Raw genomic sequence first — 23,888 nt, 5'->3', positions numbered from 1 at the left:
ATCAGTCTGTTATAACATATTTACACAAAAAGATCTTTCCAATTCCAGTTTTATTTCACTGTGGGGAAAAAAAATAAGATGCGGGGAACATTATTTGAAATCTTGAACAGAATCGTTTTATAGCATAAAGAAATAATTTAGAGGTGATTTTTAGTGTTTCTAATCTGCTCTTGTGTGTACAGAGAATTAATTGGGAGATTATCAAAGAATGTGAATTGGGAGAACTAATGCTTAAGAAGTTACATTCTAGAAATGACTGGCACCATCTTTGAACTGTAACAATGATCAGCTTTTAGCCATTGCCCACCCCAATGCAATAAATCCTTGTGGAAACTGAAAAGTGGAAAAGCTGCTCAAAGCAGGACCACAGATTACTGTAGGGCAAAAGATGCCACTGAAAACTCCTTGCGTACCAAAAAATAAGTTAATTTCTCCAGATGCTCTTTAATGGGACCATTGATGACAAATTGCACAAAAGTGGTTAGATGCCTCTGCATTTTGAGTTGATGGTAGAAAAGTGAGGCGTAAGCTTCTTACATGACTTCATGTAATTAGAGCAGATAACAATTTACATGAGGTGAAGGTTTGGCCCAATGGGTATTGTTCTTATTTGAAAAAATAAAATCTAGGCATACTGATACAATAAGATATTATTTGTTTGCTTCATAGCCTTGCTAAAATTTAATTTTGATGCATGGAGGATAAAAAAAATTGGATCTTCAGAGAAATTCATTATCCTTTTGATGGATTAGTCTGCATTTATTAATGAATCAGTTCCCAAAGGGATCATTTGGAGCTATTTTAATCTAATATGCTACAAAAATTTAGATTGAGAGGTTATTGAATAGTTTGAGTCCTTCACTTTTCCCTAAATAATTTAGTCTTGGTGTCATTTTGGACAAGTTTGATACTGTGATTAATTAAACTTCAAATACTTTTAAATGACTGAAGAATATTTTATAAAACTCAGTGAAAGGTATTACTGAAAGCTTTTGATAAATTGTTGCTAAAACATTCCATCTGTATAATGAGTTTATACTCTTAAATGACCTTATTACAATGGTTTTTGTGTACAGTGCTAGCGTTGTTGTTTTGAATTTTCCCCTCAACTTAAATTTAATTAAAATATTGATTGATTGATTGATTGATTGATATAATTTTTTTGGCTGCATTAACTGAGCACATGTCTTCAAGCCTAATATTTGGCATTATTTATATTATTAAGACACTGTTACCATCATTTTGAAACAAATATCATATGTGAAGTCTGGATATTGTGAACAGTTCCCTACTTACTGTTACCCAAATATGCTCTAGGTTGCAAAATGCAGTCTTGCTAGTGTACTGCAAAAAAGAATAGGAAGAAACAGTGAAGATGGGACGCAACAATTCTATATTTATTTAGGGAAAGAAAGCATTTCTATCTTTTAATAGCAGTGTCTATCCCTTTTACATATTGTTTTTCATCTTCAAGCCTGTATCCCAAAATTCTGATGACAAAAAAATGCCACCATATACTATATCACTACTGTCCTTATCACACATGCTGGAGAGCACTCGGAGAAGCCGCGCAGATGTTCTCATGTTCATTGGCATGCACGATGTAGGTCCTGTCTGCCAGGTTTGTCTACCAAAGGAAATTCTGCTTCATTCTAGAGCAAACTTTGATATGAACTGGCATTGTAATTAATTTGATGCACTGTAATTAATCTGATAAACAGAAGACTAGGACATGCACCCTCCCTCCAAGGTCCATCAAGTCACAAAGCAGTCTGCCACTGTGGAAACACCTATATGAATTACAGTGAATGGTATTTGTACTTGTATCCTGAATGTTGATGTGGACTGGTGGAAGAGCTGGCATTTCATCTGGCTGAGAGCTGTGTTTGGTGACAGATAGTTTTTCATGACGGTGACTGAAATTTAAGGCAGATGTCTGTTAAATTTATAAACACAAGGGTGTTTTAATCTGCTGTAGTTTTGGCTATAGCATTATATATTGAACCTCTATATAGGTAAGACCCTACTGTAGAAATATCCTATACAATGGTATGTCCAGCATTTTGGAAAAACCCTTTCTGGAACAATGGAAATAAACAGACTGGTAGTATTTTGCTATCAGTCTAATCTTCCCTTGAGCCAGTATAATGCTTTGTTTATCATTCCATCAAAAATGTCATTTTAATTCAGCAGCTGCAATTAAATATGATTGCTTAATTAGAATAAGCTTTTTAAAAAAGTAAAATATTTTGCTGCATTTGAAAAAAATCAATTGTAAGTTTGGCTCTAAAGCAATTTTACTTGCTGAAATTGTGTTAATAAGAAAGTAATGTTTATATGTCAATTTTTTTTAAAAGAGAAAAGTGGCATGCTTAATTATATGCAATTTATTTTAGCCATTAAATAAATGGGAAAATTTGACCAAATAAACAGAGACCCTTTTCAAAATACTCAGAGCAATATGCTGCAATTTCAAGATACCATGACCGATCTCACAGAATCGATTTTCAAGAACACAGCATGTTTGTAGTTCAAAGCAGCCCCTGCAGTAGCAACACTAAATCACTAAATATTGTTCGTATTTCATTCTTTAGCATTTATGCAGAGATCATTAAACATATAATGTCTTACCTAATCTAAAGGCTATGAAATGTAAGTTCTGCTGCTATGAAATGTAAGTTCTTCATCATTTCTTAATATCAAGACCAAGGAACATTGCATGTGAAAAATACTACTTCTATGTAAGTTAACAGTGTCAAGCACACATTGGGTGCTCAATAACACTTCTGCATGGCAGTATGAGATTGCATTTGAAATAGGGATTAATGACAGCTCTCTGTCTCCAACACAACAAATTACCTTTGCTTTGCATTTTAAAAACCCAAAGATACCCTGAGATATCTTCATTTAGTTAAACATTTTTCTGAAAAAAGAGAAACAAAAACCCCTTATGTCTAAGAGTAAAAACCAGTTTCTAATTGCTCTTTTTTTTTTTTTTTTCCAGAGAACAGATTGTTTGAAACAACTATTTTTTGCTATTGCAAGCTCTTGCCTTTTGGGAATTCTTTCACCCTGTGTAGTGTGGACATTTTAACAGAACCTGCTCATTACCACCCACATTCTATCCATAGATTATTTTTCAAGGATTTCACAATATCTTTGACCAAACTATTCACAAATGTAGGCTATGGCACACCTTCTAGGTCTGGCCTGTCAACATCCTCCAGATAGGGGATGTGCAGCCATATGAAATGCACTGCTGATCAAGGTATCCAACACCTTCTGCATGGAAATTGAGAAAGAGCAGAGGTAGGAGGGGCCATGAACATACCTGAGTCTCACCCTAACATGAAGTCAAGACCATCAGGATACCAGCACCTGGATCTACTGTGAAGGCATAGTCTAAAAACGCCCATATCTAGAGACTCTTGTCAGCACAGGAACAAAATTAATAAATAATTAATAATAAATAATAATAATAATAATAATGTAGGGATCTGTACCTACACACACATAAAATCTGATTTCTACAGCATTTTAGTGAATCACTACTGATCTTATTCAGATTCCCATATTCCCCTTTTGTTTCCCATGGCATCCGTTAGTATTGGTCTACAAGAGGAGTTTTGTTGGAAGGTGAAGAAGGCAAGAAAAAGGTCTAGAAGTCCTTCAAACCTGAGCAGATTCACTGGTATTTCCTACCATTTATCACATGTACATTGAGTTCACTAAAAGCCAAGGCAGTACAGTCATGGTTTCTCAGCCCAGGAGTAAATTTCTTTCTCTCTCCTGAGGCCCTCTGGAGAGAGCAGAGTACTGCTGTGTAAGATAGAGAGATGTGACCAAGTATTTGGCAAATGGACAAGCTCTGCAGTGACTGAGTTACTGGGAATTACTCCCCAAATCTCCTGTCACTAATCAGCACTTATAAAACATATTAGTATTTATCATTAAATATCTTCCTTAAGACAGCTTGCTCCAGTGCAAAAGCAAATGACGCAGATCATAATTTCCCACCAAAAGATGTGAAAAAAACCATTAAAGATGACCCAAAGTATTATAAATCATTTAACAGAATTGGAATTGGAGAAAAGGAGAAAATAAATTTGTTCTTACAAATACTGTTTACACAGTATGTTTTATGCCTCCTCCAAAAATACCATAAAGCCAAAATACCTTTTACTTTTCACTTTAGTATTTCTTATGTCAACTGCAAAGAAATGTCTGAGGGTTTTCCCTCTCAAAAGACTGGCTCTTTTAAAGCAAACCTTGGTTTTAACAACCTGAAAGCGGACATTTTTCAAGACATTCTGCAAGATATTCTGAGGCAAAAGCATTTCCTGTGCCTGCTCTGAAAGCTGAAAACCCTTTTTATGCAGAATCTTTGGTGTGCCTTTCCGGAATGGTCACTCAAAGAATTTTGGAGGTTCCCCCCAAGAGTTAGATGCACTTAGCGCACTAGGAGGATTGATTAGAGTTTGGTCACCGTTTTCATAATTACATGGACATTTAGCACTGAATGAATGGCAATGTAGCAGTTACTATGGGTCAAGACTTTGAGGTATTATGAGACAATGTATGGTTTCTGGTGGTGCAATTTGCTCTTGAGTGGATGGATAAACTTGAGGGATTCATAACAGTGTCTCTGCTGATTTTCATGGTAGTGAAAATTATGCTAATGTGAAATGGACAGTTGTGGGGGCTTATTTATCTGGGTCACATCCATTCTAACCTGGGGTTCTTCAGGATGGAGTTACCAAGGACACCTCTTGTTTCCTTTCATTGGCTACTTTCTAGAATCCTGCTTAGTGTGAGCATTTAGAGTCTCCCAGTTTTTCCTACTTTTGATTTTTCCTTCTGCCTTGCTAGGCAAAATATCTCTTTTGGTTATTTAGTCTAAACATAACTGTATTTCTGTCCTGCTCCTCCTAAATTCTACTTTCTTTGATGTCTAACACCTTCACTCCAAGTTTATTTCCTTTCCTTTTCTGTGAAGTTTCTACACGTTCTTTTCTCTCTGCTCTTTTTCTCTGGCTATCCCGATTAATTTTGTATGATCCAGTTTGACTTCATTTGTATTTTTCAGTAAATTTATCTACTCTCTGAGCCCATCCACCTTTTCCTCTGCTCTAGGAATCGCCTTCCATGTAATACATATGTGTCCTGTTCGAGCTTCATGCCTATCTGGGAGCGCTACATACACCACATCCTGGATTGTCTTAAAACCTTGGTAGCCAGTCTGCAAAATTGCTGTTGTTCCTCCTTTCAGTAAGGTTATAATTTGTAAACAAAAGGACTTTGCACTTATACACCTAATTTTACTGTCTCTGGTTCACTCTCAGAATCACTAAGCTTCTTCATCAGTGATTTATGTAATACACACTGCATCTGAGGGTCTACTGCAACTGCATCCAATATCTAGTCTCACTTTCTCTGTACTCAGGTTATTTCTCCTTTACAAGGTAGTTCTCTTCAAGGTACTTTTGTTATCCAGATCAGATTAATGAATGAGAAACAAAAAAAGTCCTTTATTCTGTGATTTTAGCAGAATTAAATGCACAAGCTTCCCCCCAGAAGTGTGTTAAATGCCCACAGTGCAGCCCATGGGATTTGGGGGTGGGATATCACAAATTCTTTGAGAAGACACATGCAGGTATTTTTTCAAAATTTTTCTTAAAGAATTTAAATAGGTATTTCAACACCTAGCACAAGAATTTGTATGATTAGGGTGAAGTTCACTACTGGGAGGAGAGACAGTGTGAGATTTGTACATTACTCACATCCCAGTTGAGTGTTCAGTGAGTCAACAATGACCAGGTATTATCTTGTATCCTATCGGGGGACTAATTAGATAATCAAATATTAAACTATTTATCCTAGTGAATTTTTCATCCAAGTGTGAGGTCCTGTACGTAAAATATGCATAGTACTGCACTGGGCTCTAGGGTTGGGGTTATTTCCCTTGACTTTATGTCTAGATCTCAGCAAGCTATCCAACTTTTCTATTTGTTGCCAGTTGAGAGGGAAGTCCCATTCACAACATGAACTGTGAGCCCACACAACTTTTACCCAACCTCTCCACTACACTGGTGCTTGCTTTGAAAAGTGGAACAAGCCATGTATTACAGAGATGTACGACCAGGGAAATAAGTTAGGATTGAGAACATGGCGACCAGCTGATTTCCCACTGATTCTTAATTTAAGTGTTGCTTCCCTTAAACTGGTTCACTCTGTTTGGTCTAACTCCAAAAATTATTAAAGATAAAATGTTAGCATGCTGTTATTCTGTAAAACCATTTGGGTCGTCTTATATAGAGATATAGATATATATAAAGAAAATAGTGAGCACCTATCCTGCATAACCCTGTTTGCTTTAACTCTAGTCTGGGGTTTTATGCAGTTTTTTACCACTCCCACAGCTGCTTTGCACTCTTCTCTACCACTGCCACAGTAGCATTCATGTGCATGGCCCTTTGCACAGCAGCTGTCAAAGAAAGCTGAGCACACAATCACTTCTCTCTGTTTGCTCCTGTTGTTGTCGTGATTTATTAGGTACAAAGGCAGGAGACTGGCCCCCCCGCACAAGTCGGAAATAGAGTGTTTCACCCCAAAAGGGAGTATGGGGAATGGTGGGCGAGCTACAATGACCAGGTAAGCAAAGAGCAAGTGGCCTTAGGTCAGTGTCATATGTCTGTGAACTGAAGGAGCAGCCCTGGACAATTCCAGGCCAGATCCTCTGTCTGTAATTCCTGTGTATCCCATAAAGTATGTTTACAAAAGAAAAAAAAAAATTAAAACATGTTGCCACTGCTGATTTCTGTGTTCCATCTGACTGCCAAAAAATACCCTGCACCATGTTCATTCCAGTGACCTGAACCACGTGTCCTGTGTGATGTTGTTGTAATATGGTGCTTTGGGGAGGAGAAATCTTACACATTAAGCCAGTCAGGCAGATGAAAAGAAACAGCATTCAAACCTGGAGTAAGGGTAGGCCCGCTATATATTAGGGGTTACATTAAGTCCAACCAAAAGAATTTTAAAAAGCAGAGAGAAAAACTGATTGATGAAAACATTTTTAATATGAAAATGTTGGTTCTTCTCAATCAAAATATCTTGTGGAAAAGTACTGAGTTTTACAGTAGTTTTAAAGAAAGGTTTCAAAGTAATTTTAAATAGAATTTAAAGCATCTTTTTCATAACTTTCCCCATTTAATTTAATTTATATACTTATTTTCTTTTTTTTTATTGCCATTATATATTGCATGAAATTAAGCGCCAATGTTACAATTTAATTAATATCAAATACTAGATTTTTTTTAATGTTACTGGGATTAACTGCTTTAGTATGGCAACCTTGATGTCTTTCTATTGAAATATTTCAAACTACTTAATTCTGTTAAATTCTTGGAGATTTCAGCTATTCTTGAGTCCAGCCAGATTTCTAAAAGTTGGACTCCCTTGGGACAGAAATTTCATTTCTCCATACATCTCCTTTCACAAATGAATAAGCACATACATGTCAAAGATGGTTATACATCTTTCATGAACAAAAGCTCTTAAGAAGCAGTGTCATTGTGTTATGTTCTACTAAGTGTTAGAACCATTTTACCATTTATTAAAAGATCTACTCATACCTCATCAACCCCTGTAGGATATTTATAAATATAACCTTAGAGCACAGGGTGATCAAATTATACCTTCACTTTTCCCAAGTGTTTCCTCATTTGCACAGTGCTATGCTTCCCTTGGGTGCAGTATTCACACACATACATAGGGCCATCAACACTCACACCACATAGCACACACCTGAGGATTCCTGCACTTTAAATAACATCAGAAACATTTATTGCTGAGTGTTGTACACAAAGTATATATTTTGTCAACTGGAATTGTTTCTTGTCCATGTGTCATCTGGATTTTTTTTCTTACATTGCATTGCCTTCAGAAATATTTATTCTTCATTTGAAAGCTATCTGCAATCAATATATAATGGAATTTTGAAGAGTGGAAGAGTACATGTAATTGTCAGACAACTGTATTTTTTTGTACAGTATTCAGCTCTGTTTTGCCTGGCCATATATACACCCTTGAAAAACTTCTTTTTTATATCTTCACAGTGAAGAATCTGTTTGCATTCCAGACTGTAATCGATCTGAGTCAAGTAGAGAGGAGAAAAAGGTTCCTGTTAAAGAGGATGCCCTAACAGTCAAAAAGACTGGAAACTGTGTCAGTCTAATAGTTCCACAGCAAGACTGTCAGCTGCAAGACCTACTCAAACAGTTAAGAACACCTGCTGCTTAACAGAGAGTCCAATTGCATTTGATGGCTGTGTTTTGTTGTCTCCAGCCACAATGTCCTGGCCAATGGTCCTTGTCCAATTTTGTGAGCTCAGTAGAGTTGCCACTGAATAGCCTGGGAATCTCCCAGAGAGAAGTCAGACATTGCAGAAGAGAAAGTAGGTACCATTCTCATGTCTCAGTAAGTACCAGACCAGTTCTAGAAGTCACTGAGATGAAGAACAGATGGAAAAAGACAGATACAGGGGCCTGACCATCTGTGAATGATGAAAAAACTCATCATCTCATGGGACAAAGAGGTCCCATGATACACACCAAATTTCACTTACAGTCTTTCAGTCTAAATAATGCCATGCAATTCATACTGGGCAGTGTTGTTCAGCTCATGTCCTCAAATCCCTTGTGCAACATTATATATGTGTCCCAACCCCAGTGTGGACATTTTCCACATCAGGGCCTAACTACCCCTTTATATTAGTATTACAAGTGGCTTCAGATTTTTCAAGATGAAAAGTGACACAAAAATAGAAGTAGTGGGTACATTATGTGATGCCTTATAAGGCTATTTCTAATTAAGGGAAGTTATGACATCCTGCATCACCTGTGAGCATCATTCACATATATATGATAAAATCAACTAAGGAATGGGATGTTTTAGGAAGCTTTCACAAAGCAGGCATCACGGCATCATTTCTTTTGCATTTCTTGCATCATATTTGCATTTCTGATTTGATTAAATCCAATGAATAAGAAACTGCTTAATAATTCACAGGAGTAATTTTCTGGCTAAATCCCATGTGCAAAGATAGTTCTGTAATTATTTATCAGGCATGCCAAACATCTAAAATTCCTCCAATTTCATGCTGTTTGCGGAGGATAGAAGTCAAATCAACTGTTGACTCTGGAGATAGAACTGGGAGAGAAAATGAGGGGTTTTTTTTGGTTGGTTGGTTGGTTGGTTGGTTGGTTTTTTGTTTGTGTGTATGTGGTTTTTGTGTTTCTTTCTCTTGTGCACTGCTTGTACACTTGATTTCAGTGTCAGGTAAGGTGATGGTTTCTATTTTTCCCAGTTTCTATTTCATACCTTTAGCAATGAAAACAACGAAAAATCATGTTGACCAAGTAATACTGAAAACACCTTAAAGCATGTAGCTGCATCAGGAAGCAGAACTCAGAGTTCAAGAGGTGCCATTGTCCTCTCTCCATCCTGTGAATAGAATGCTCCAGTGTAGCAGAAATATGCTCAGAGATGCTTGAAATGGCATTATTCGGACAAAATGTGTAACACAGCTCTAGTTACCTTAATTTATAATTGCAATGAGGTCATGGTAGTAGAGGAAAGAAGACACATCTGATACCAGGATCATTCTTGCATTTTGGGTGATGACCATTGGTGTACTAGAAATGTTTCATTCAGATACTGGACTCTCCATTTCCCACTCTAACCATGCATGCTGCTGAAGCAGCTGCTGGAATTAGCATCACTGGTGGCTGCACTGGGAGGTCACTGGCAAAGGTTTTGTCCATCAACTCTCTCTCACTTTGTAGTTTCTTTTATCCTTACATATTAAAGTCATTCATAAAAATGTCAGCTGGGTTTTTCATGAGGAAAGGAGGTATCAACAGATTATAGTTTGTGGAGTAATATAAATAATTGCTCTCACTGTTGACAACAGAAAACTACTCTGAAAAATAATTGCAAAAAAGTGTTATTTCTAGAACTCAGGACGTGAAAAAATTATTTTTGCCTGTATCATTCCTCTTTTCTGTTTTGTTGTCATTTATCTCCATAGGAAAAGCAATATCAGAATAATTTAAACTAAATAACTTGAGTGATATATCACTAGCAGTATATTTGTGTGTGGCAGAATTGTCTTTTACCTAGGGAAACAATTACATCGGCATGTAGAGGTTTTCTTAAAAGCTTTTCAAAATCAGAGAAATGTAACAACATAAAGCATTACAGTGGTAGAATTGACCTAGTTTAGACATTTTTTGTTCTGCATCCAGTTATCCAGGTTGTCCTATATTTCTGGGAGAAACAAGAACTTGCGTCTTCATAGTTGTATACGGGAGTTCACCACTTCTACCATTTATTTAATTTCATTTCTTTAGCATGTTGCCAGGCACTAGCATTCTCCCAGGGATGAAGAACTTGGGTCACTAAAAGCAAAAGGAATAATGATCTGAGATTGCAAGTGACAAGATGAAAGAAAGTGCATAGGTGTCCCTTCTTAAATTCATCACAGGTACACACACACACACACACACACGATCCCTTGTGAAGAACCAAGCTTTAAATAAGTCTACAAATAGCACACAAATCCTTTTCAGGCAGACTAATTATATCACTGAGTCTTTAATAAGGTTTCAGCAAATGAATCTAAAAGGAAAGCAGGTTCTTACTTATTTATTATTTATTCTTATTTACTTTGAATAACAAGAGTTCTCTTTGGCAGAAAGTTATATTGGCTGAGCCAAGTACAGAAGTTTATCCTGCTTACCACTGCCAGCTGCTTCTGGGGATAACACAGGAAGACTTCACCCTTAAATACAGGAGAACTCTGAACAGTGTTGGGGTTATACCTTAACTGCAACACTTCACCATTGAAACATCTGGGCATAAATTTGCCACCAATTTTAGCTCCATAAAATTTAGACCAGTGTTCTGAAATATGAACTTTCATTCATGGACTTACAAATTTAAGAATTTGAAATCATGCTTTACTGTAGTCACATGAGGACAAGTTGCAAACATATCATACATGTCCCATCAGATTATTGTCCAGTGTCTGTTTGCAGCTATACCACTTCAAATCTGGAGTTAGATATCCATATTAGTATGTGATACAGAACAAAAATTCCCTTAAATGTTTGTATTAACCTATATAATTCCACTTATATTTTGGTTTCCACTGCTGAGTAATACTATAAAACTATGAATTCCAACTTTTCTTGAAAAAAAATTAATTCCATAATTTTAAACTGATTTTCCAAGTTCAGTCAAAGATATTAAGAGAACAAGTGACTTATTTTCAAATTGCATAGGCTTTCAGTAACTGTACCCAGTACCAGTCCCCAGGCACCCATCATCAGAATTAATTTTAGCAACTCTGGGTAATTAATGAGAATGGCACCCTTGTTAAAATATGAGAGTTTTCAGCTGCTGTGTCTCTCAATTTCTCCTCCTGTTTTTCATTTCTTCTGCATTTTGAAGGACCTAACAAAACAAATTTGCTTCACTAGCACCTGGCTAAAGAAACCCTTGTGGCAGACCTATGCACCATCTCATAAATAATCATACCACAGAGGAAAAAATGCTGCAACAAAACATCTACTACCTCAACCAAAACAAAAGATAATTCTAGACAGTTAAAAAAATATATGTGTAAAGGGAGAGGAATATTTTTTTTACACCTAAGTGTATAAGAAGCAGTTAATACCCTTCATGGATATAGAAGAAAAGCCTTAAAGACAAAATTCAAGTGTCTCTAAAGAGATTCAGTAAGGGGAAAAAATGGCAAATAAAACTAATTGCTATTCTCTCATCAAGTGGTCAACTGTAGAAGAAATATTTGAAATAGCAGCTACTTCAGAAGTTCTTTCATTTTTTCCGATTTCATTTCTTGTACATATTATATCCTGGTAGGTCTAGCAGGCAGGGAAAAAGCCAGTCTATCAAAATCAAAGCAGTTTTTAGTAAAGACAATGGAGAAACAATTACTGTGTCTGGTTCTCAGGAAATCTCTCTTGTGCATAAAGCTGAACCTTTAACCTATAAAAAAGGAAATTAAAACAAAAAAATGTGCTGAAAATGGCTTTGTTTTACAAAAAAAAAGTTGCTAACATTTTGGTATCACCGATTGAGTTTGCCGCACTCTGCTCTATTCAGTGCAATGCGCCAGCAGAAGAGCAGAGTAGGGTAGAAAACTTTGTATTCAGCCAAACTTTGTAGTGGAATTCCTTTGGGAGTTCAAAAGTGCAATTCATCTGTTTTCAACTGAGGGAGCCAAAATCTGTTTACAAGAAAAATCAAAAATTTCACTGTCCTAGAGTTTCCCATCATTGAAGAGTCAAGGCAGAGCTGGGCATAGTAAATGTAAACAATTCCATTCCTAGACATTCTAACGTATGTCTGTGATCTGTTTTTATTTCTCTGTTTTTAATTTGTGGGCACTGCATGGTTTCCAGTTAACTTGACAGTGTTCCAATCAATATGCAGTTAGAGCAGGATCTTAAAGTATTATCACTGCAATTTATCCACAACCCAGTTTTATGCCAATATAAGAAAACAAGTGGTTCTCCTTTCACAGAGGCAATAAATGATTGCATACTTCAGTCCAGTGTTGACTTCCTAGTAAGCAGGTACTGCATGATAAAGCGTATGATATATTTCTGACAGGGAAATTCTTATTATTGCTTGGAAGGTTATTAGGACTTCAGCTATATGGCTCACTCCTTACTGTAAATTATTGAATCAAAAAGTTTGGAAAAGACCTCTGAGATCATCGAGTGCTATTGTAAACCCAACATCACTGTGTTCACCACTAAACCATTTTCCCAAGTGACACCTCCAAATGTGTTTTGAACACTTCCAGGGATGCTGACTCTACCACTTCCTTGGGGAACCTGTTCCAATGCCTCACCACCTATTCAGTGAATGGACCTTGTCTCCTACTCAGTTTTTAATATCAAGGAATTTGAAATGAATAATGGTCAAGTCTTACAGGCTTTTGCACAAAATTTACATTAAACAGCAACTGGGTCTCCTTCAGAGCCCTAGGATCAACATGAGAGCCACATGCACAGATTACTCTTGGGCAGAGTACAAAAACAGTGAATGAGTGTATCAGCCAGACTGACCCAAACCCAAACTGAGATTCAGGGAGGTTGGTGACTTGCTCCACTGAAGATTTAACTGTTAGCTTTCTTCCTTTCTTTGCCAAGGGCTAGATGCAAAATCAGATTTCATCCTTTCCCCTTCCCCAGGTTTTTCAGCCTCATATCTCTCCTTAATAATTGTCTCTTTAACTGTGACCAGGGAGGGGGGAACATGTTCCCTTTACAAACTTATTATCTGACTCTCAGGCCATGAAAATATCTACATGCATTTAGTACACATTTAAAGGGTTTGAACATCTGTACTAGGCCAATGCTTGAAGTCAGGAGGGGTGCTAGAATATACCACTTTCTTTGGGCAAGCATTTCTATTTGCGTTGACCAATCCTTCATGTTAATGGCATTTATTTCACCCCTGTGGCAGGCAGGTCTGTTCAGATCCTTCTAAGACGTCACGAGCAGGACATGCAGGACTGGATCTATGTCCTCTCTTTCTGTCTGATCAAAGTTACAAGTGCCAGATCATTCTACCTCCTGGTCCAGGTCAAACTCAGCAACACCTGGGACAAGGCTTCATGGTCATCATACCGGAACTAGAGGCAAGATCTTGTCTGCCAAACAATCCAAATTCTGCTCCTGCTGCTGTCACTGAGCTCCCACTGAGCTCAGGACTCAGCATGACCAGTGAGCCAGGGCTCCCAAACAGTTCTCAACACCCACTGAGTATGTGTTGCAAGGAGACAAATGCATAGTCCTCAGTGGGAACAGTTTTACTCTGGAAGGCATTCGTGCCAGCTCCTGTTCAGTCCAGAACCACACCCACAGTGTGATTGAATCAAAGAGTCAAAGTGAGCAGTGCTACAGGTTAGACTTTGCTTTTCCTTCTTGCTCTGATTGAGGTACAACAGAAGGAAGGGATTGTCTGAACAGCAAGTTACAAGCCACCAGCTGTTTTGCCTGGCATTTTGGGGACAGGGGCCTAACAGTCAACTTCCAAGATATGAATAACATCCTGGTGATCATTGCAGCAAAAGGGTGAACTCATATGTACTTATACAGATCATTTCCCAGTCTACCCTCTCTTAAAGTACCCATTGTTTTACATTGTGTTTGTCTACTGGATTCTGTCATGCTGTTTTTGAAGGCGAAAACTGTTGGCATATGTTGTGTTACATGATCCATTGTAATTTCATGCAGCATAATCACAGATGTGAACCCACGAGGAGGTTTTGTTTTACACTCAGCGTGCAACTTTTTCTTTAGATGACCAGAAGAGCTATTAAATTGATAGTTTGAGGCAAGCCTCCACAGGAAGGCTGGTATAAAGTCATCTGTATTCAGTAAACTATGTGCTTTGCAAACTGTTATGCTGCAGGCTAACATGTGAGGATATCTATCGCAGACTTAAAAAGCAAACAAAAATCAAATTTGCAATAATCTGCCAGGGTGTCCAATGTTGTTGTCTTTTCAAAAATCCTAAATGACTATAGCAAATATTTAGGAAACCAAAGCAAATCGTCTAAAGTTTTGATGCATTTTATATATAAATCATGTTTATTTGTATGTGGAGACTGTTTTTTCTGTTGACATCATTTCAGAGTCATTGTCTGTTTCAGCTAAGAAATATTTCTAATATCTTCCTTATTTCCAAGAACTATATGTTAATGTATGTATGAACATCAGCTCATCAGACTGAGGAAGATGTAAAAGGAAATATTGTGTGTTTATAAAGGCCACAGTTGGCTTTTCTCAGGTATCAAGAGGAGAAAAATAAGCAACTTTGATAAAGAGCAGAGTATGATGGGATCTAAGGAGAATTTACCCTAAAAGGACTTATTTTGCAGAAAAGTGGAGCAAAATGTTTATTGCTGTCTCCAAACTCAGGTCACCATGAGCAGCTGCTTGTATAGCTTGTCAGGTATTTATTTCCTACTAGGAATATAGTTTCATTCTCTGAGCCAACCTGCAATTAAAAAAAAAAATATTTCTTTTGTCTAGTGGCATCTAGCTTGCCAAGTACCTCAATGAAGAAGAAGTTACCCATTAGAAGTGTCTCTCTACCTACAACCAGTATAACGCCTTTCTGTGTATTGCTCCAATACTTCCAAGTGGTGGGATACCAAGAGATTTTTTTCCCCAGCCTTAACAGATTACACTTCTTCATCTCCCAGTCTGTAATCCCTGCCCCATACCAGAAATCCATGTTCAGAACACTATACAAAGCTCCTTACCACTGAAAGCTCCCAGGCCAGCCCACATACCTTCCCCCTGCAATCTAGCTAGTCCAGGTCTCTCACTCAATCTCTTCAAACATTTAATTCTTCCCCACTCCTCCACACATCCCTCAGTCCCACAGCCCCTCTTCCTGACACCAGTCCAACAGAAGGGAAGCCATCAAGCTTCTCCCTCCCCCAGGATGGACACTGTCTATGTCCCAATGGCCTCAACAGAGGGGTCAGCAGTGGCCATGAACTAGCACAGAACAGGTGATGGCTGGATGCACAAGTGGCCTGTGAAATGAGCTGGCACACTGCTTGTTTTCCTAGAACATACAGGTAAAAATGATAGATATAGATATATTGTGATAGATATAGATGAAATCACAGTCAGCTTTATGATGAATATAAGGTCTGAAATACCATATACCCGTGGTATAGGTACAGGGACTATATCTTTAACATTGATGCAAGTTACCATCTTATCTTGTTTGCGTTTACAGCTCTAATGGGAAATCAGTTTCCTGGGCCCAGAATGAGAAAAGCAGCCGAGGAGCACACCTTTGGCAGCGGTTGTCAGTCCACATCAACAAAAAAGAGAACCCCAACCAAACTGCAGTGATCAAGCCTTTCTCTAAAAGCACAGATAGTAGCCGACACAGTAGCAGCGCTACATTTCCCGAGGCGAGTGCCAAAACGCTTTATGACGTTTCGGAAGCCGAAGAGCAATACCCAGCTCAGTACCGACCACAGACTCCCTCACCAATCAGCACTTTGAGCCACAGAACTGCCTCTGTCAGCCGAACAGAAGATGATGCCCCTACCTTCCAGTCAGAACCTCCTCAGCGAAGTAGCTCCTCTCAAGGCTCCCTCATGGAGCAGATCAGTAGTGTCGTTACTCGCTTCACAGCCAATATCAGCGAGCTGAACTCTATGATGCTTTCAACATCTACTCCAGGGACAATGGGGGCTGCTCCTCTCTGCTCTTCATACCTGATTCCACGGGAAATCCAGCTCCCTACAACAATGACCACGCTTGCAGAGATCCAACCTCTTCCTGCCATTGAAGTCAATGGCGCTTCACAGTCTGCTAGGAAAGCTTCAAATGACAGCATCAAAGAAGGCACTTCAGAGACCCCAGCAGCCAAGCAAGACCTGGAGGAGTTGGTGGCTTTAACTCCTCCTTCTCCTTTTAGAGACTCCATCGATTCTGGAAGTGCATCTCCCAGCTCTCCGGCTTCTGAATCAGCTCTCTGCATCCCGTCCTCTCCCAAATACGACACACTCCTCATCAGAGATTATACTCAAAGTTCTTCTTCGCTGTGAATGTAGTTCAAGACGATGTTGGATCTCAACAACCACAAGCAAGTAGTGAGGGGACAGCCAAGTCTTCAAGATCTCCAGTGTTTACGCAGACAGAGTGAGAGGCATTGGGTCATCTTGTGAGAAGTGGAAGGGAAGAAGAGGAATTACTTGAGAAGTGGAAACATCAGATTAATTATGCTGATTTAAAGACAAAATGACTCTTGGCAGATTATCGTGGCCTTAAAAAAACATGGGCTTTTCAGAAACACTGAATCTATTTTTGAGGGCTTATAAGGAGTCTGTTAATCCAGTTACATACCAAGTGCTTTGCTTTAGTATTACAATGAACTGTGTGTACAATATAGGGGACGGGGGAACTAGATTGTAAACAACTGTACAATGGTTTGTTTGTTTACTCTGATCCCTTACCCAGAAGTGAACCTTGATCTTTTATCAAGAATAGAAGACCAAACATTGAATGTACATTTTCTAACAGACTCAAATCTGGGACCAACCTGTCAAGCTATCTTTCTTTTTTTTTTTCTATGAAGATCTCAAAAAGCAGTAATGTATGTTCAATAACTACAAAACTTTTTGCTGAAGAATATTGTGTCTGTGGTACGTTACACGTGGATAACACTAAGCTGAGGCTTTGCAGTGAGTGACTGCAATACGGAGGGCTTTACAAGTGACTTCTCAACCTACACATTTGTTTATGAAATTCTCTTCTATCAGTATCAAAAGTTCAATTTATTAACATTGGATTCACCTTCACAACAACAAAACCCAAGGAAGATTTCCTGACTATTTCACCATGTTGCCAACTAATAATGAAGTAGCAAAAAATATTTTCTGGAGTACTGTTTTGTAATTCCCTTATCAGGGCAAGTTGTTGAGGTGAATATTCTCTTTCTAGCAGCACTACCAAGCTATATTATAGCTGCACTCCCTACTGAAATTAACACATTTTTATGGACATTCTCGTGATAATGTTACCAGTTAAAATACTTGCTCAGATTCCCATCTTTGCTTGTAAGGAACAGGTAAACACCCTAAGGAGTTTCTCCATCCTTTGAACGACCGAATTCTAGGATACCAATTTGGATTATGACGAATGCTAACTGCCAGTGGGAAGGTTGTCATAATCATAATTTATATATATATATAGGGAAAAAAACCCTGTGTCAAAGTCTGCTTAGAGGTTATTAAGCTGCTCTTTAATAAGCAACAATTTTAAACTTTGTTTTGCTGCTGATGCCTTGCAGCTATGAACAGTGACAAAAAAAAAAAAAAAAAGAAAAAAATACATTCAAAGCAATACAGAGTAAAGGTTAAAACAGAGAAGACCTAATGAGATATGAACCAACAGATTCTTTGTTTCTTAGCAACTCACAGAAGAAACAAGGGGATTCCTCATATTTTTTTTCCTATATCAAGGTAGTACAGTTTAGTGCACTTCATACTGTCACAGCACTTTTTTAATAAAGGCAGGGAAGAGTTTTAAAGTTTGAATAGTAGCTAAATAATTTTTGATAGGTGTAGTTACATAGAACTTGTAAGTCAGACCCTAAACGCACACTGTATTGGCTCTCTTCTTCATGACATAGCTGTCCTCAGGTGCCAAACTTTTATGGGTTTGTTTTATTTTATTGAAGGATAGCACGAAGTGATGAGTAATGTACTTCAATTCAAAGTTGAGTTGATGTAGCCTTATATAGAAGACAGCCTCAAGGAAGGGAGCCTTGAAATAAGGCTGCTATATTTTATTTTCAAAACCTTTAGATCTTGTTTCTTCAAAGAAAACAAATATTTTGTAATCAAAATTCATACCTCCTTTTCCTCCCCCATGTTCAAAATAATAAATATTTGATCAAACAAGTAAAAGATGAAAGCACATTCACATACTTTAGCAAAGAGTATTTTCTGTTCCTTTGGGATGCTTGTTTTACTATTATGTGTTGCACCCCAATTTGCTGCTCAACAACATTTAACAACGAAAAGTAATAGATGACTGAATCCAGACCAGCACCTCACAGAGATATTCTAGTGACTCTAGAGCCAGGCAGTGTTATCCAATTGCAGTCTGGGCATGCTTGCTTTGTCAGGTACAGTCATTTATCAGCTTTGCCTATAGCATGAACAGGCAGGTCACAAAACAGCTCTACTCCAGAAGGCAGATCCCTACATTAAGGCATGACTGAAGGTCCTTGTTGCCCATATGCAGTTCTTGCCTCCTCGCATGACTGATCAGCGTGGACTCAGTTCTGTGCAGCTGCATGGTTCCCAGACCAGAGCTCAGTTTTACCCCCTTGGTTCACAGTACTAGCATGTCTCATCATTCCCTAGCTGTCCATGTCTTCAGGAGAAAGCGTCTTCTGTCACAGGTCACAACCCACATTTAAGGGAAAAGCATGTCCAATCAGTCTGTGATACAAACCTCCTCCTTAAGGGAGTTTAGACCACTGAAATGTTGTTCGTGGACAACTTATATGACAATATTAGTCTCCCATCAGTGCAGTAATGTTTTAATAGAAACAGAGTGTACTGAGATAATTAATGTGAATTTCAAAGGGATGCTATTACTATCTGTTCTCTTATACTTCAAATTATTGAACAATATTCTTACAAGAACATCCTCCACCTTGATCTTTCCTGTTCCTGTAGTCTGTTCTTATGGTGGTGGACAATTAATATAATTATATTCCTGTTAAAATCTGTGAGTTTCACTGCACTGTGAAATAATCAGCAGTGGAAGTAAGGATTATACAGACAAATATAAAAATGTTTCCTTAAATACAAAGCTAGTAAAAAGGAGTGAAAAATAGAAACTGTCAAGCTCAGCATAAATATACCTCTTCTGCTCTCAAATGGCGCCATCCTGGCCATAGCTATTGCTCAGAGCTTCCTGACAATGTTAATGTATACTGTCACGATGATATAGGTATGAGGATGCACCATGTGCCCACACACACAAAATCCTCAATCTAACACCTGAATGCATGTTTTAAGAGCCTAAAACCCTACTGTTGTGCAACCCAAATTTTAAACAATTTTGCTCACTCTCAGAGGAGTCATGTATCTTTTGCATATCCATTAGGTACAGCAGAAATTTTAATTGCACAAGGAACCATGGATGGACCCTGCTGGGATAGTACCCTCTTGGAGTCAGTCTATTTTTAATGAAAGGTAGGGCAACCTTAGGGGCATTTAAAGAAGGCAGAATCCACTTTAATTGTACAGGCTAGAATACATCAACATCACTTTGTATGATGTGTTTGAACTTCAACAAAGGGAGGAAAGGTTTTCTGGAAAAGAAAGCAACAATGGTGTAATGCCTGTAGTAATAATACAAATGAGCCCAGTGGGAGATTTGCAAGACTGGAAAGTTCTTTAGGAGAAGCCAGTGGATTTGACACAAGAGAAAAAAATAATACAAATGGCAGACATCATGACTTCATTATTCTGTTTGTATGCTAGTCTCTGTCTAGGACATTACGATATAGTGGCAGGAGTTTTCAGACATAAATGCAAAAGTTACAATCATGAACACTTTTCAGTCTAACTAAAGAATGTGTAAGTACCAACTGAATGGCTTGAAATTTGCCTTCCAATTTAGTGCTGCTGCCAGAAAGGGAATTAAAGGATTTGAAACTATTGTCATTCTTGACTGCAGGGACCTCAAAAAAATCTCTTCTTTCTTTTGTGCACCAGGCCAACCCTAAAGAGTGATGGTGTAACCACCTCTGATCTGTGCTCTTGAAATAAAGTGAGTCACTCTGGCAGACCAGTTGGGAAGGTCTTTGCAATACTGAAGAACTGTATTTTTAAATTGTCTCTGAAGAATGATTGCATGACTTTGAAGATGTGCTTCCTTGTACTTCTATCTGAACATTTGGTGCCTAGACTCATGCAGATACCTTAGACCAGAGATTTTTAGACCACAGTCCACAAATCACTTGCTGATGTTTCATGGGACCCTGGTTGATCACAAGGTGCTGGCTTCTTCCATTGATTTCCAGCTACAAAAGTGAGATAGAAACTAAATGCTAATTAAAAAAACTGTTAAAAGTTCTACAAGAAAAAAAAAATGTTATGTTAGTTTGCTTGGATGTTTATTCAGTTGCTGTGTTTGTAAAGGAAAACTTTTGTTAAAAACTGGGAGAATAAGATATCAAAAGAAAGTAAATGGGAAGGCCAGTTCATGATTCTCACTCTGGATGATAGCAGAGCTCCCCTGGGAATGTTTTCTTTAGTGTGCAAGACCAAACTGAAAGACAGCATATCTGTGGGTGTAAGATCTGTAAAGGAAAGTGTGCAACCTTGTTATTCTGCTGAATACACCATTTATGAGGTGAGAGGATAAAAGATGACAGCAACAGACAGCATACAAAAGAGTTGGTTCCTTAGGGAAATCAGAGCACCATGCTCAGGATTAATAATGTGGCCATGACTTTTTTATTGTGTTGGAGACCACTGCCAGGGATGACTCAAAAAAAAAAATACTTTGGAGCCTAAAGTTTGGATTTCAGTAGAATGTAATACCTACATTTTGAGCTCAATTTAAAAACAACTATTCAAATGCCACCTTAATCTAGCATCTAGCAGAGTATGTCTGTGTATGCTCAGAACTAGCCTGATCATCACACATCTAAGGATACCTAACTCATGTTAAAACCCTTCAGGGATGCAGAAAACACTGCTTCTTAAGTTAAATCCCTATATATCCCATGAGAGAGGACAGAGAATGCATAGTACAGTTTCCTGGCTGCAAAGTGCTCTAATGACTCAGTGTTGAGACCCTCTGTTCATTTCCCTTCACAGGACAGAAACAAATTCAAGAGTATTGCAGTGGAAAAGGAACAGTGAAACCTGATAAGATAAACACTGAATAAAATTAGAGATCATATATGACCATTTAATATAAAATACTTTAAAAATCTCTGGAGCAGAGACAAGGTGAGTATTTTAACTCCAAAGAAGTGGCGGCAACCTTTTGTCTGGGCTACGTATTGGCTAAAAAGAAAGTTAAATGCTTCCCTGAAAAGAGTTTTAGTGACAGGAGGGAAGGATGTGCCCTTCGATAACTTTGTATCTGCAGAAATCTTGTCTTCCATCTGGAGTTCTCAGACCCCTTCATGGAAAGGAGAGATTGAGTCTTCTTGGATAGGTGAAGGAATTAAACTTGAGGTTCCTACTTCTCTGACACTGCATAAAAAGGGATCCATTTAATTTTCCTCCAGCCACAAAGGTGACCTGAAACAAAATGCATAGTTGTCTCCAAAAATTGATCCCAGTGGAAAATTAGCATTTTCTGCACATTGCATTTCCATACTGGCTCAAATAGAGTATTCCTAGACATCTCTTTCCTTGTTGTGTTGCTTTCCTGGGCACTAGCTCTTCTCACAAACTCCACAGCAAGGTTAGATATTTAACAAAAGGTCCTGACCTCCACACTAGAGCAAAAAAACCTATTTATTACATGGAATAATTTTAAGTGGTGAAGTTCTTTGCTGGCATTGACCCTTAATCTATTGAGGTCAATGGAATCATTCCTGATTAATATGCATGTAAAGAAAATCAAAGTTGGATAGTGGCCACTGAAGTCTAGATTTTGGCTATTTGTTCTGCAGAGAATGGTAATGACAGGATGTTCTTCCCACTCTCTTTTGAATCAAACAGCAGAGGGATTTTATTAGGTTCATTCCTGAAGCTAGGCTTGGTGAATAGGTCCTTCCTGCCATTCATCTTTATCATTCCTACTTTATCTGGTAGCCCAATGGGAAAATCACCCTCTAACTAAATGTGTTAAGGGATGTGAGAGAACATGTCCAAAAATAAGCAACAGGTGACAGTTTTCTGGCAGTTTCATGAATCTCCTAAAAGGAAGTCAATACTCTCCAAGAGCATCATCCATCTGCTACCCATTTGAGTGTGTAGCTCATTTAGTAAACACTTAAGTTGAATTACCTGAACTCACTTTTTTTGCGGTGGTTTCTTATTACATTCTCAGTAAAAATCTCTGCAATTGCCACTTACAATTTTATACTGTGAAAAGAAAAAGAGATACAGACCAGTGAAGCATAAAGGTAAGTAAAAAATTCATCTGGGTGATGAATTGGTGTATATGGCTGGTTTTGTCTCACCTGAGCAATGACAGTACTAACAAACAATAATCATTAAGTCACTCCGATCTGCCAAATGGGAACAAATATACTATGTATATTACATGTACTAATAGGATTATATGGCAGCTGCTGGTGGTATTTGTAATTAGAAATCTATATAGAATATAGATGTTTTAGAGAGATGGTGCCAATTCCAAAAGATTTGTGTGGGCTACAAGTGCTTGTAATTATTTTTTTTTAATTTGCTAATAACTTATGAAGAACTGGTTTCAAACATTCTGTGACTGTTTGTTCTTTTTTATGTTGTTGCTGCTTATACTATTAAAACATAGAGAATGTAAAGTTATTATTTTGATGTGAACTGAAAATGATTTTTCATAAAATTTAACATTTTTATCAGCTTTGGTTTGCTTTCTACCTGTACAAATGTAATTTATTTTAGCATTGAAGAACACACTTGCTTGTTTCTCAATTGTCTACATCATGTTATAGTTGGTGTTTATGTAGAGTCAGGTACTTTTTGAACAGTATTAAAAAAAATCTGTGATATGACTGAAAACTGGATTTTTTTTTTCTCAACCCTTACAGATATGTTTTCAGTGCATTTTTCTGCCTATACACAAACTCTTGAATTATAATCTTTCTCTCTTTTTCTCTCCCTCTCTGTTGTTTTAAAGGATTAACATTTATGGTATCATAGTTACATAACGCTCTAGCATAGTTTGATCTTTGTCTTTTGAGGCAAACACAATCGCATTGATGAGGCATATATAGATTTGCAAACTGAGAGGAAATAGTAAAATAATCTGCTCTTGAGCAACAGAAAACAAAACTGTTCAACTTAGAATCATATATCAAAACATTATTTTTATAGATATTGTAAGAAACTACTTTTGTAGGTTCACATCTAATCTTGAACTGCAAAAAAAATCAGAGAAAATTTTTTATATCCTTTAACAATTTGGTTTCTAGTGCTCTGTCTTTGTGACAGCTAGGAATAAATGTCTTATCTTGGCTACATTCTGTTTCCAGCCAATAGATTCTGTTATACATTCCCTGCTAAATGCTTAAAAAAAACCAAACCAAAGCCACAACTCAAAAAAACC

General features: G+C 37.7%; 1 protein-coding gene across 8 annotated transcripts in view; it reads left to right on the top strand.

The window, feature by feature from the left end:
- Positions 1-23,341, top strand: part of GRM5 (glutamate metabotropic receptor 5) — a 246,884-nt gene extending 223,543 nt beyond the window's left edge. For 6 of the 8 annotated variants that reach the window (XM_019286772.3, XM_019286771.3, XM_019286774.3 and 3 more), the window contains 3 exons: positions 6,553-6,651; positions 8,118-8,279; positions 15,856-23,341. In XM_019286772.3, coding sequence (XP_019142317.3) covers positions 6,553-6,651; positions 8,118-8,279; positions 15,856-16,678 — 1,084 coding nt within the window. In that variant the 3' untranslated portion in view covers positions 16,679-23,341. The remainder of the gene's footprint in view (positions 1-6,552; positions 6,652-8,117; positions 8,280-15,855) is intronic. The other 2 variants (XM_010401076.4, XM_010401077.4) reach the window with 2 other exon arrangements.
- The last annotated feature ends 547 nt before the right edge of the window (positions 23,342-23,888 follow it).

Source organism: Corvus cornix, chromosome 1 (genome assembly GCF_000738735.6).
Source record: "Corvus cornix cornix isolate S_Up_H32 chromosome 1, ASM73873v5, whole genome shotgun sequence".
NCBI classification, from domain to species: Eukaryota; Metazoa; Chordata; class Aves; order Passeriformes; family Corvidae; genus Corvus; species Corvus cornix.
This window is presented reverse-complemented; position numbering and strand designations above follow the sequence as displayed.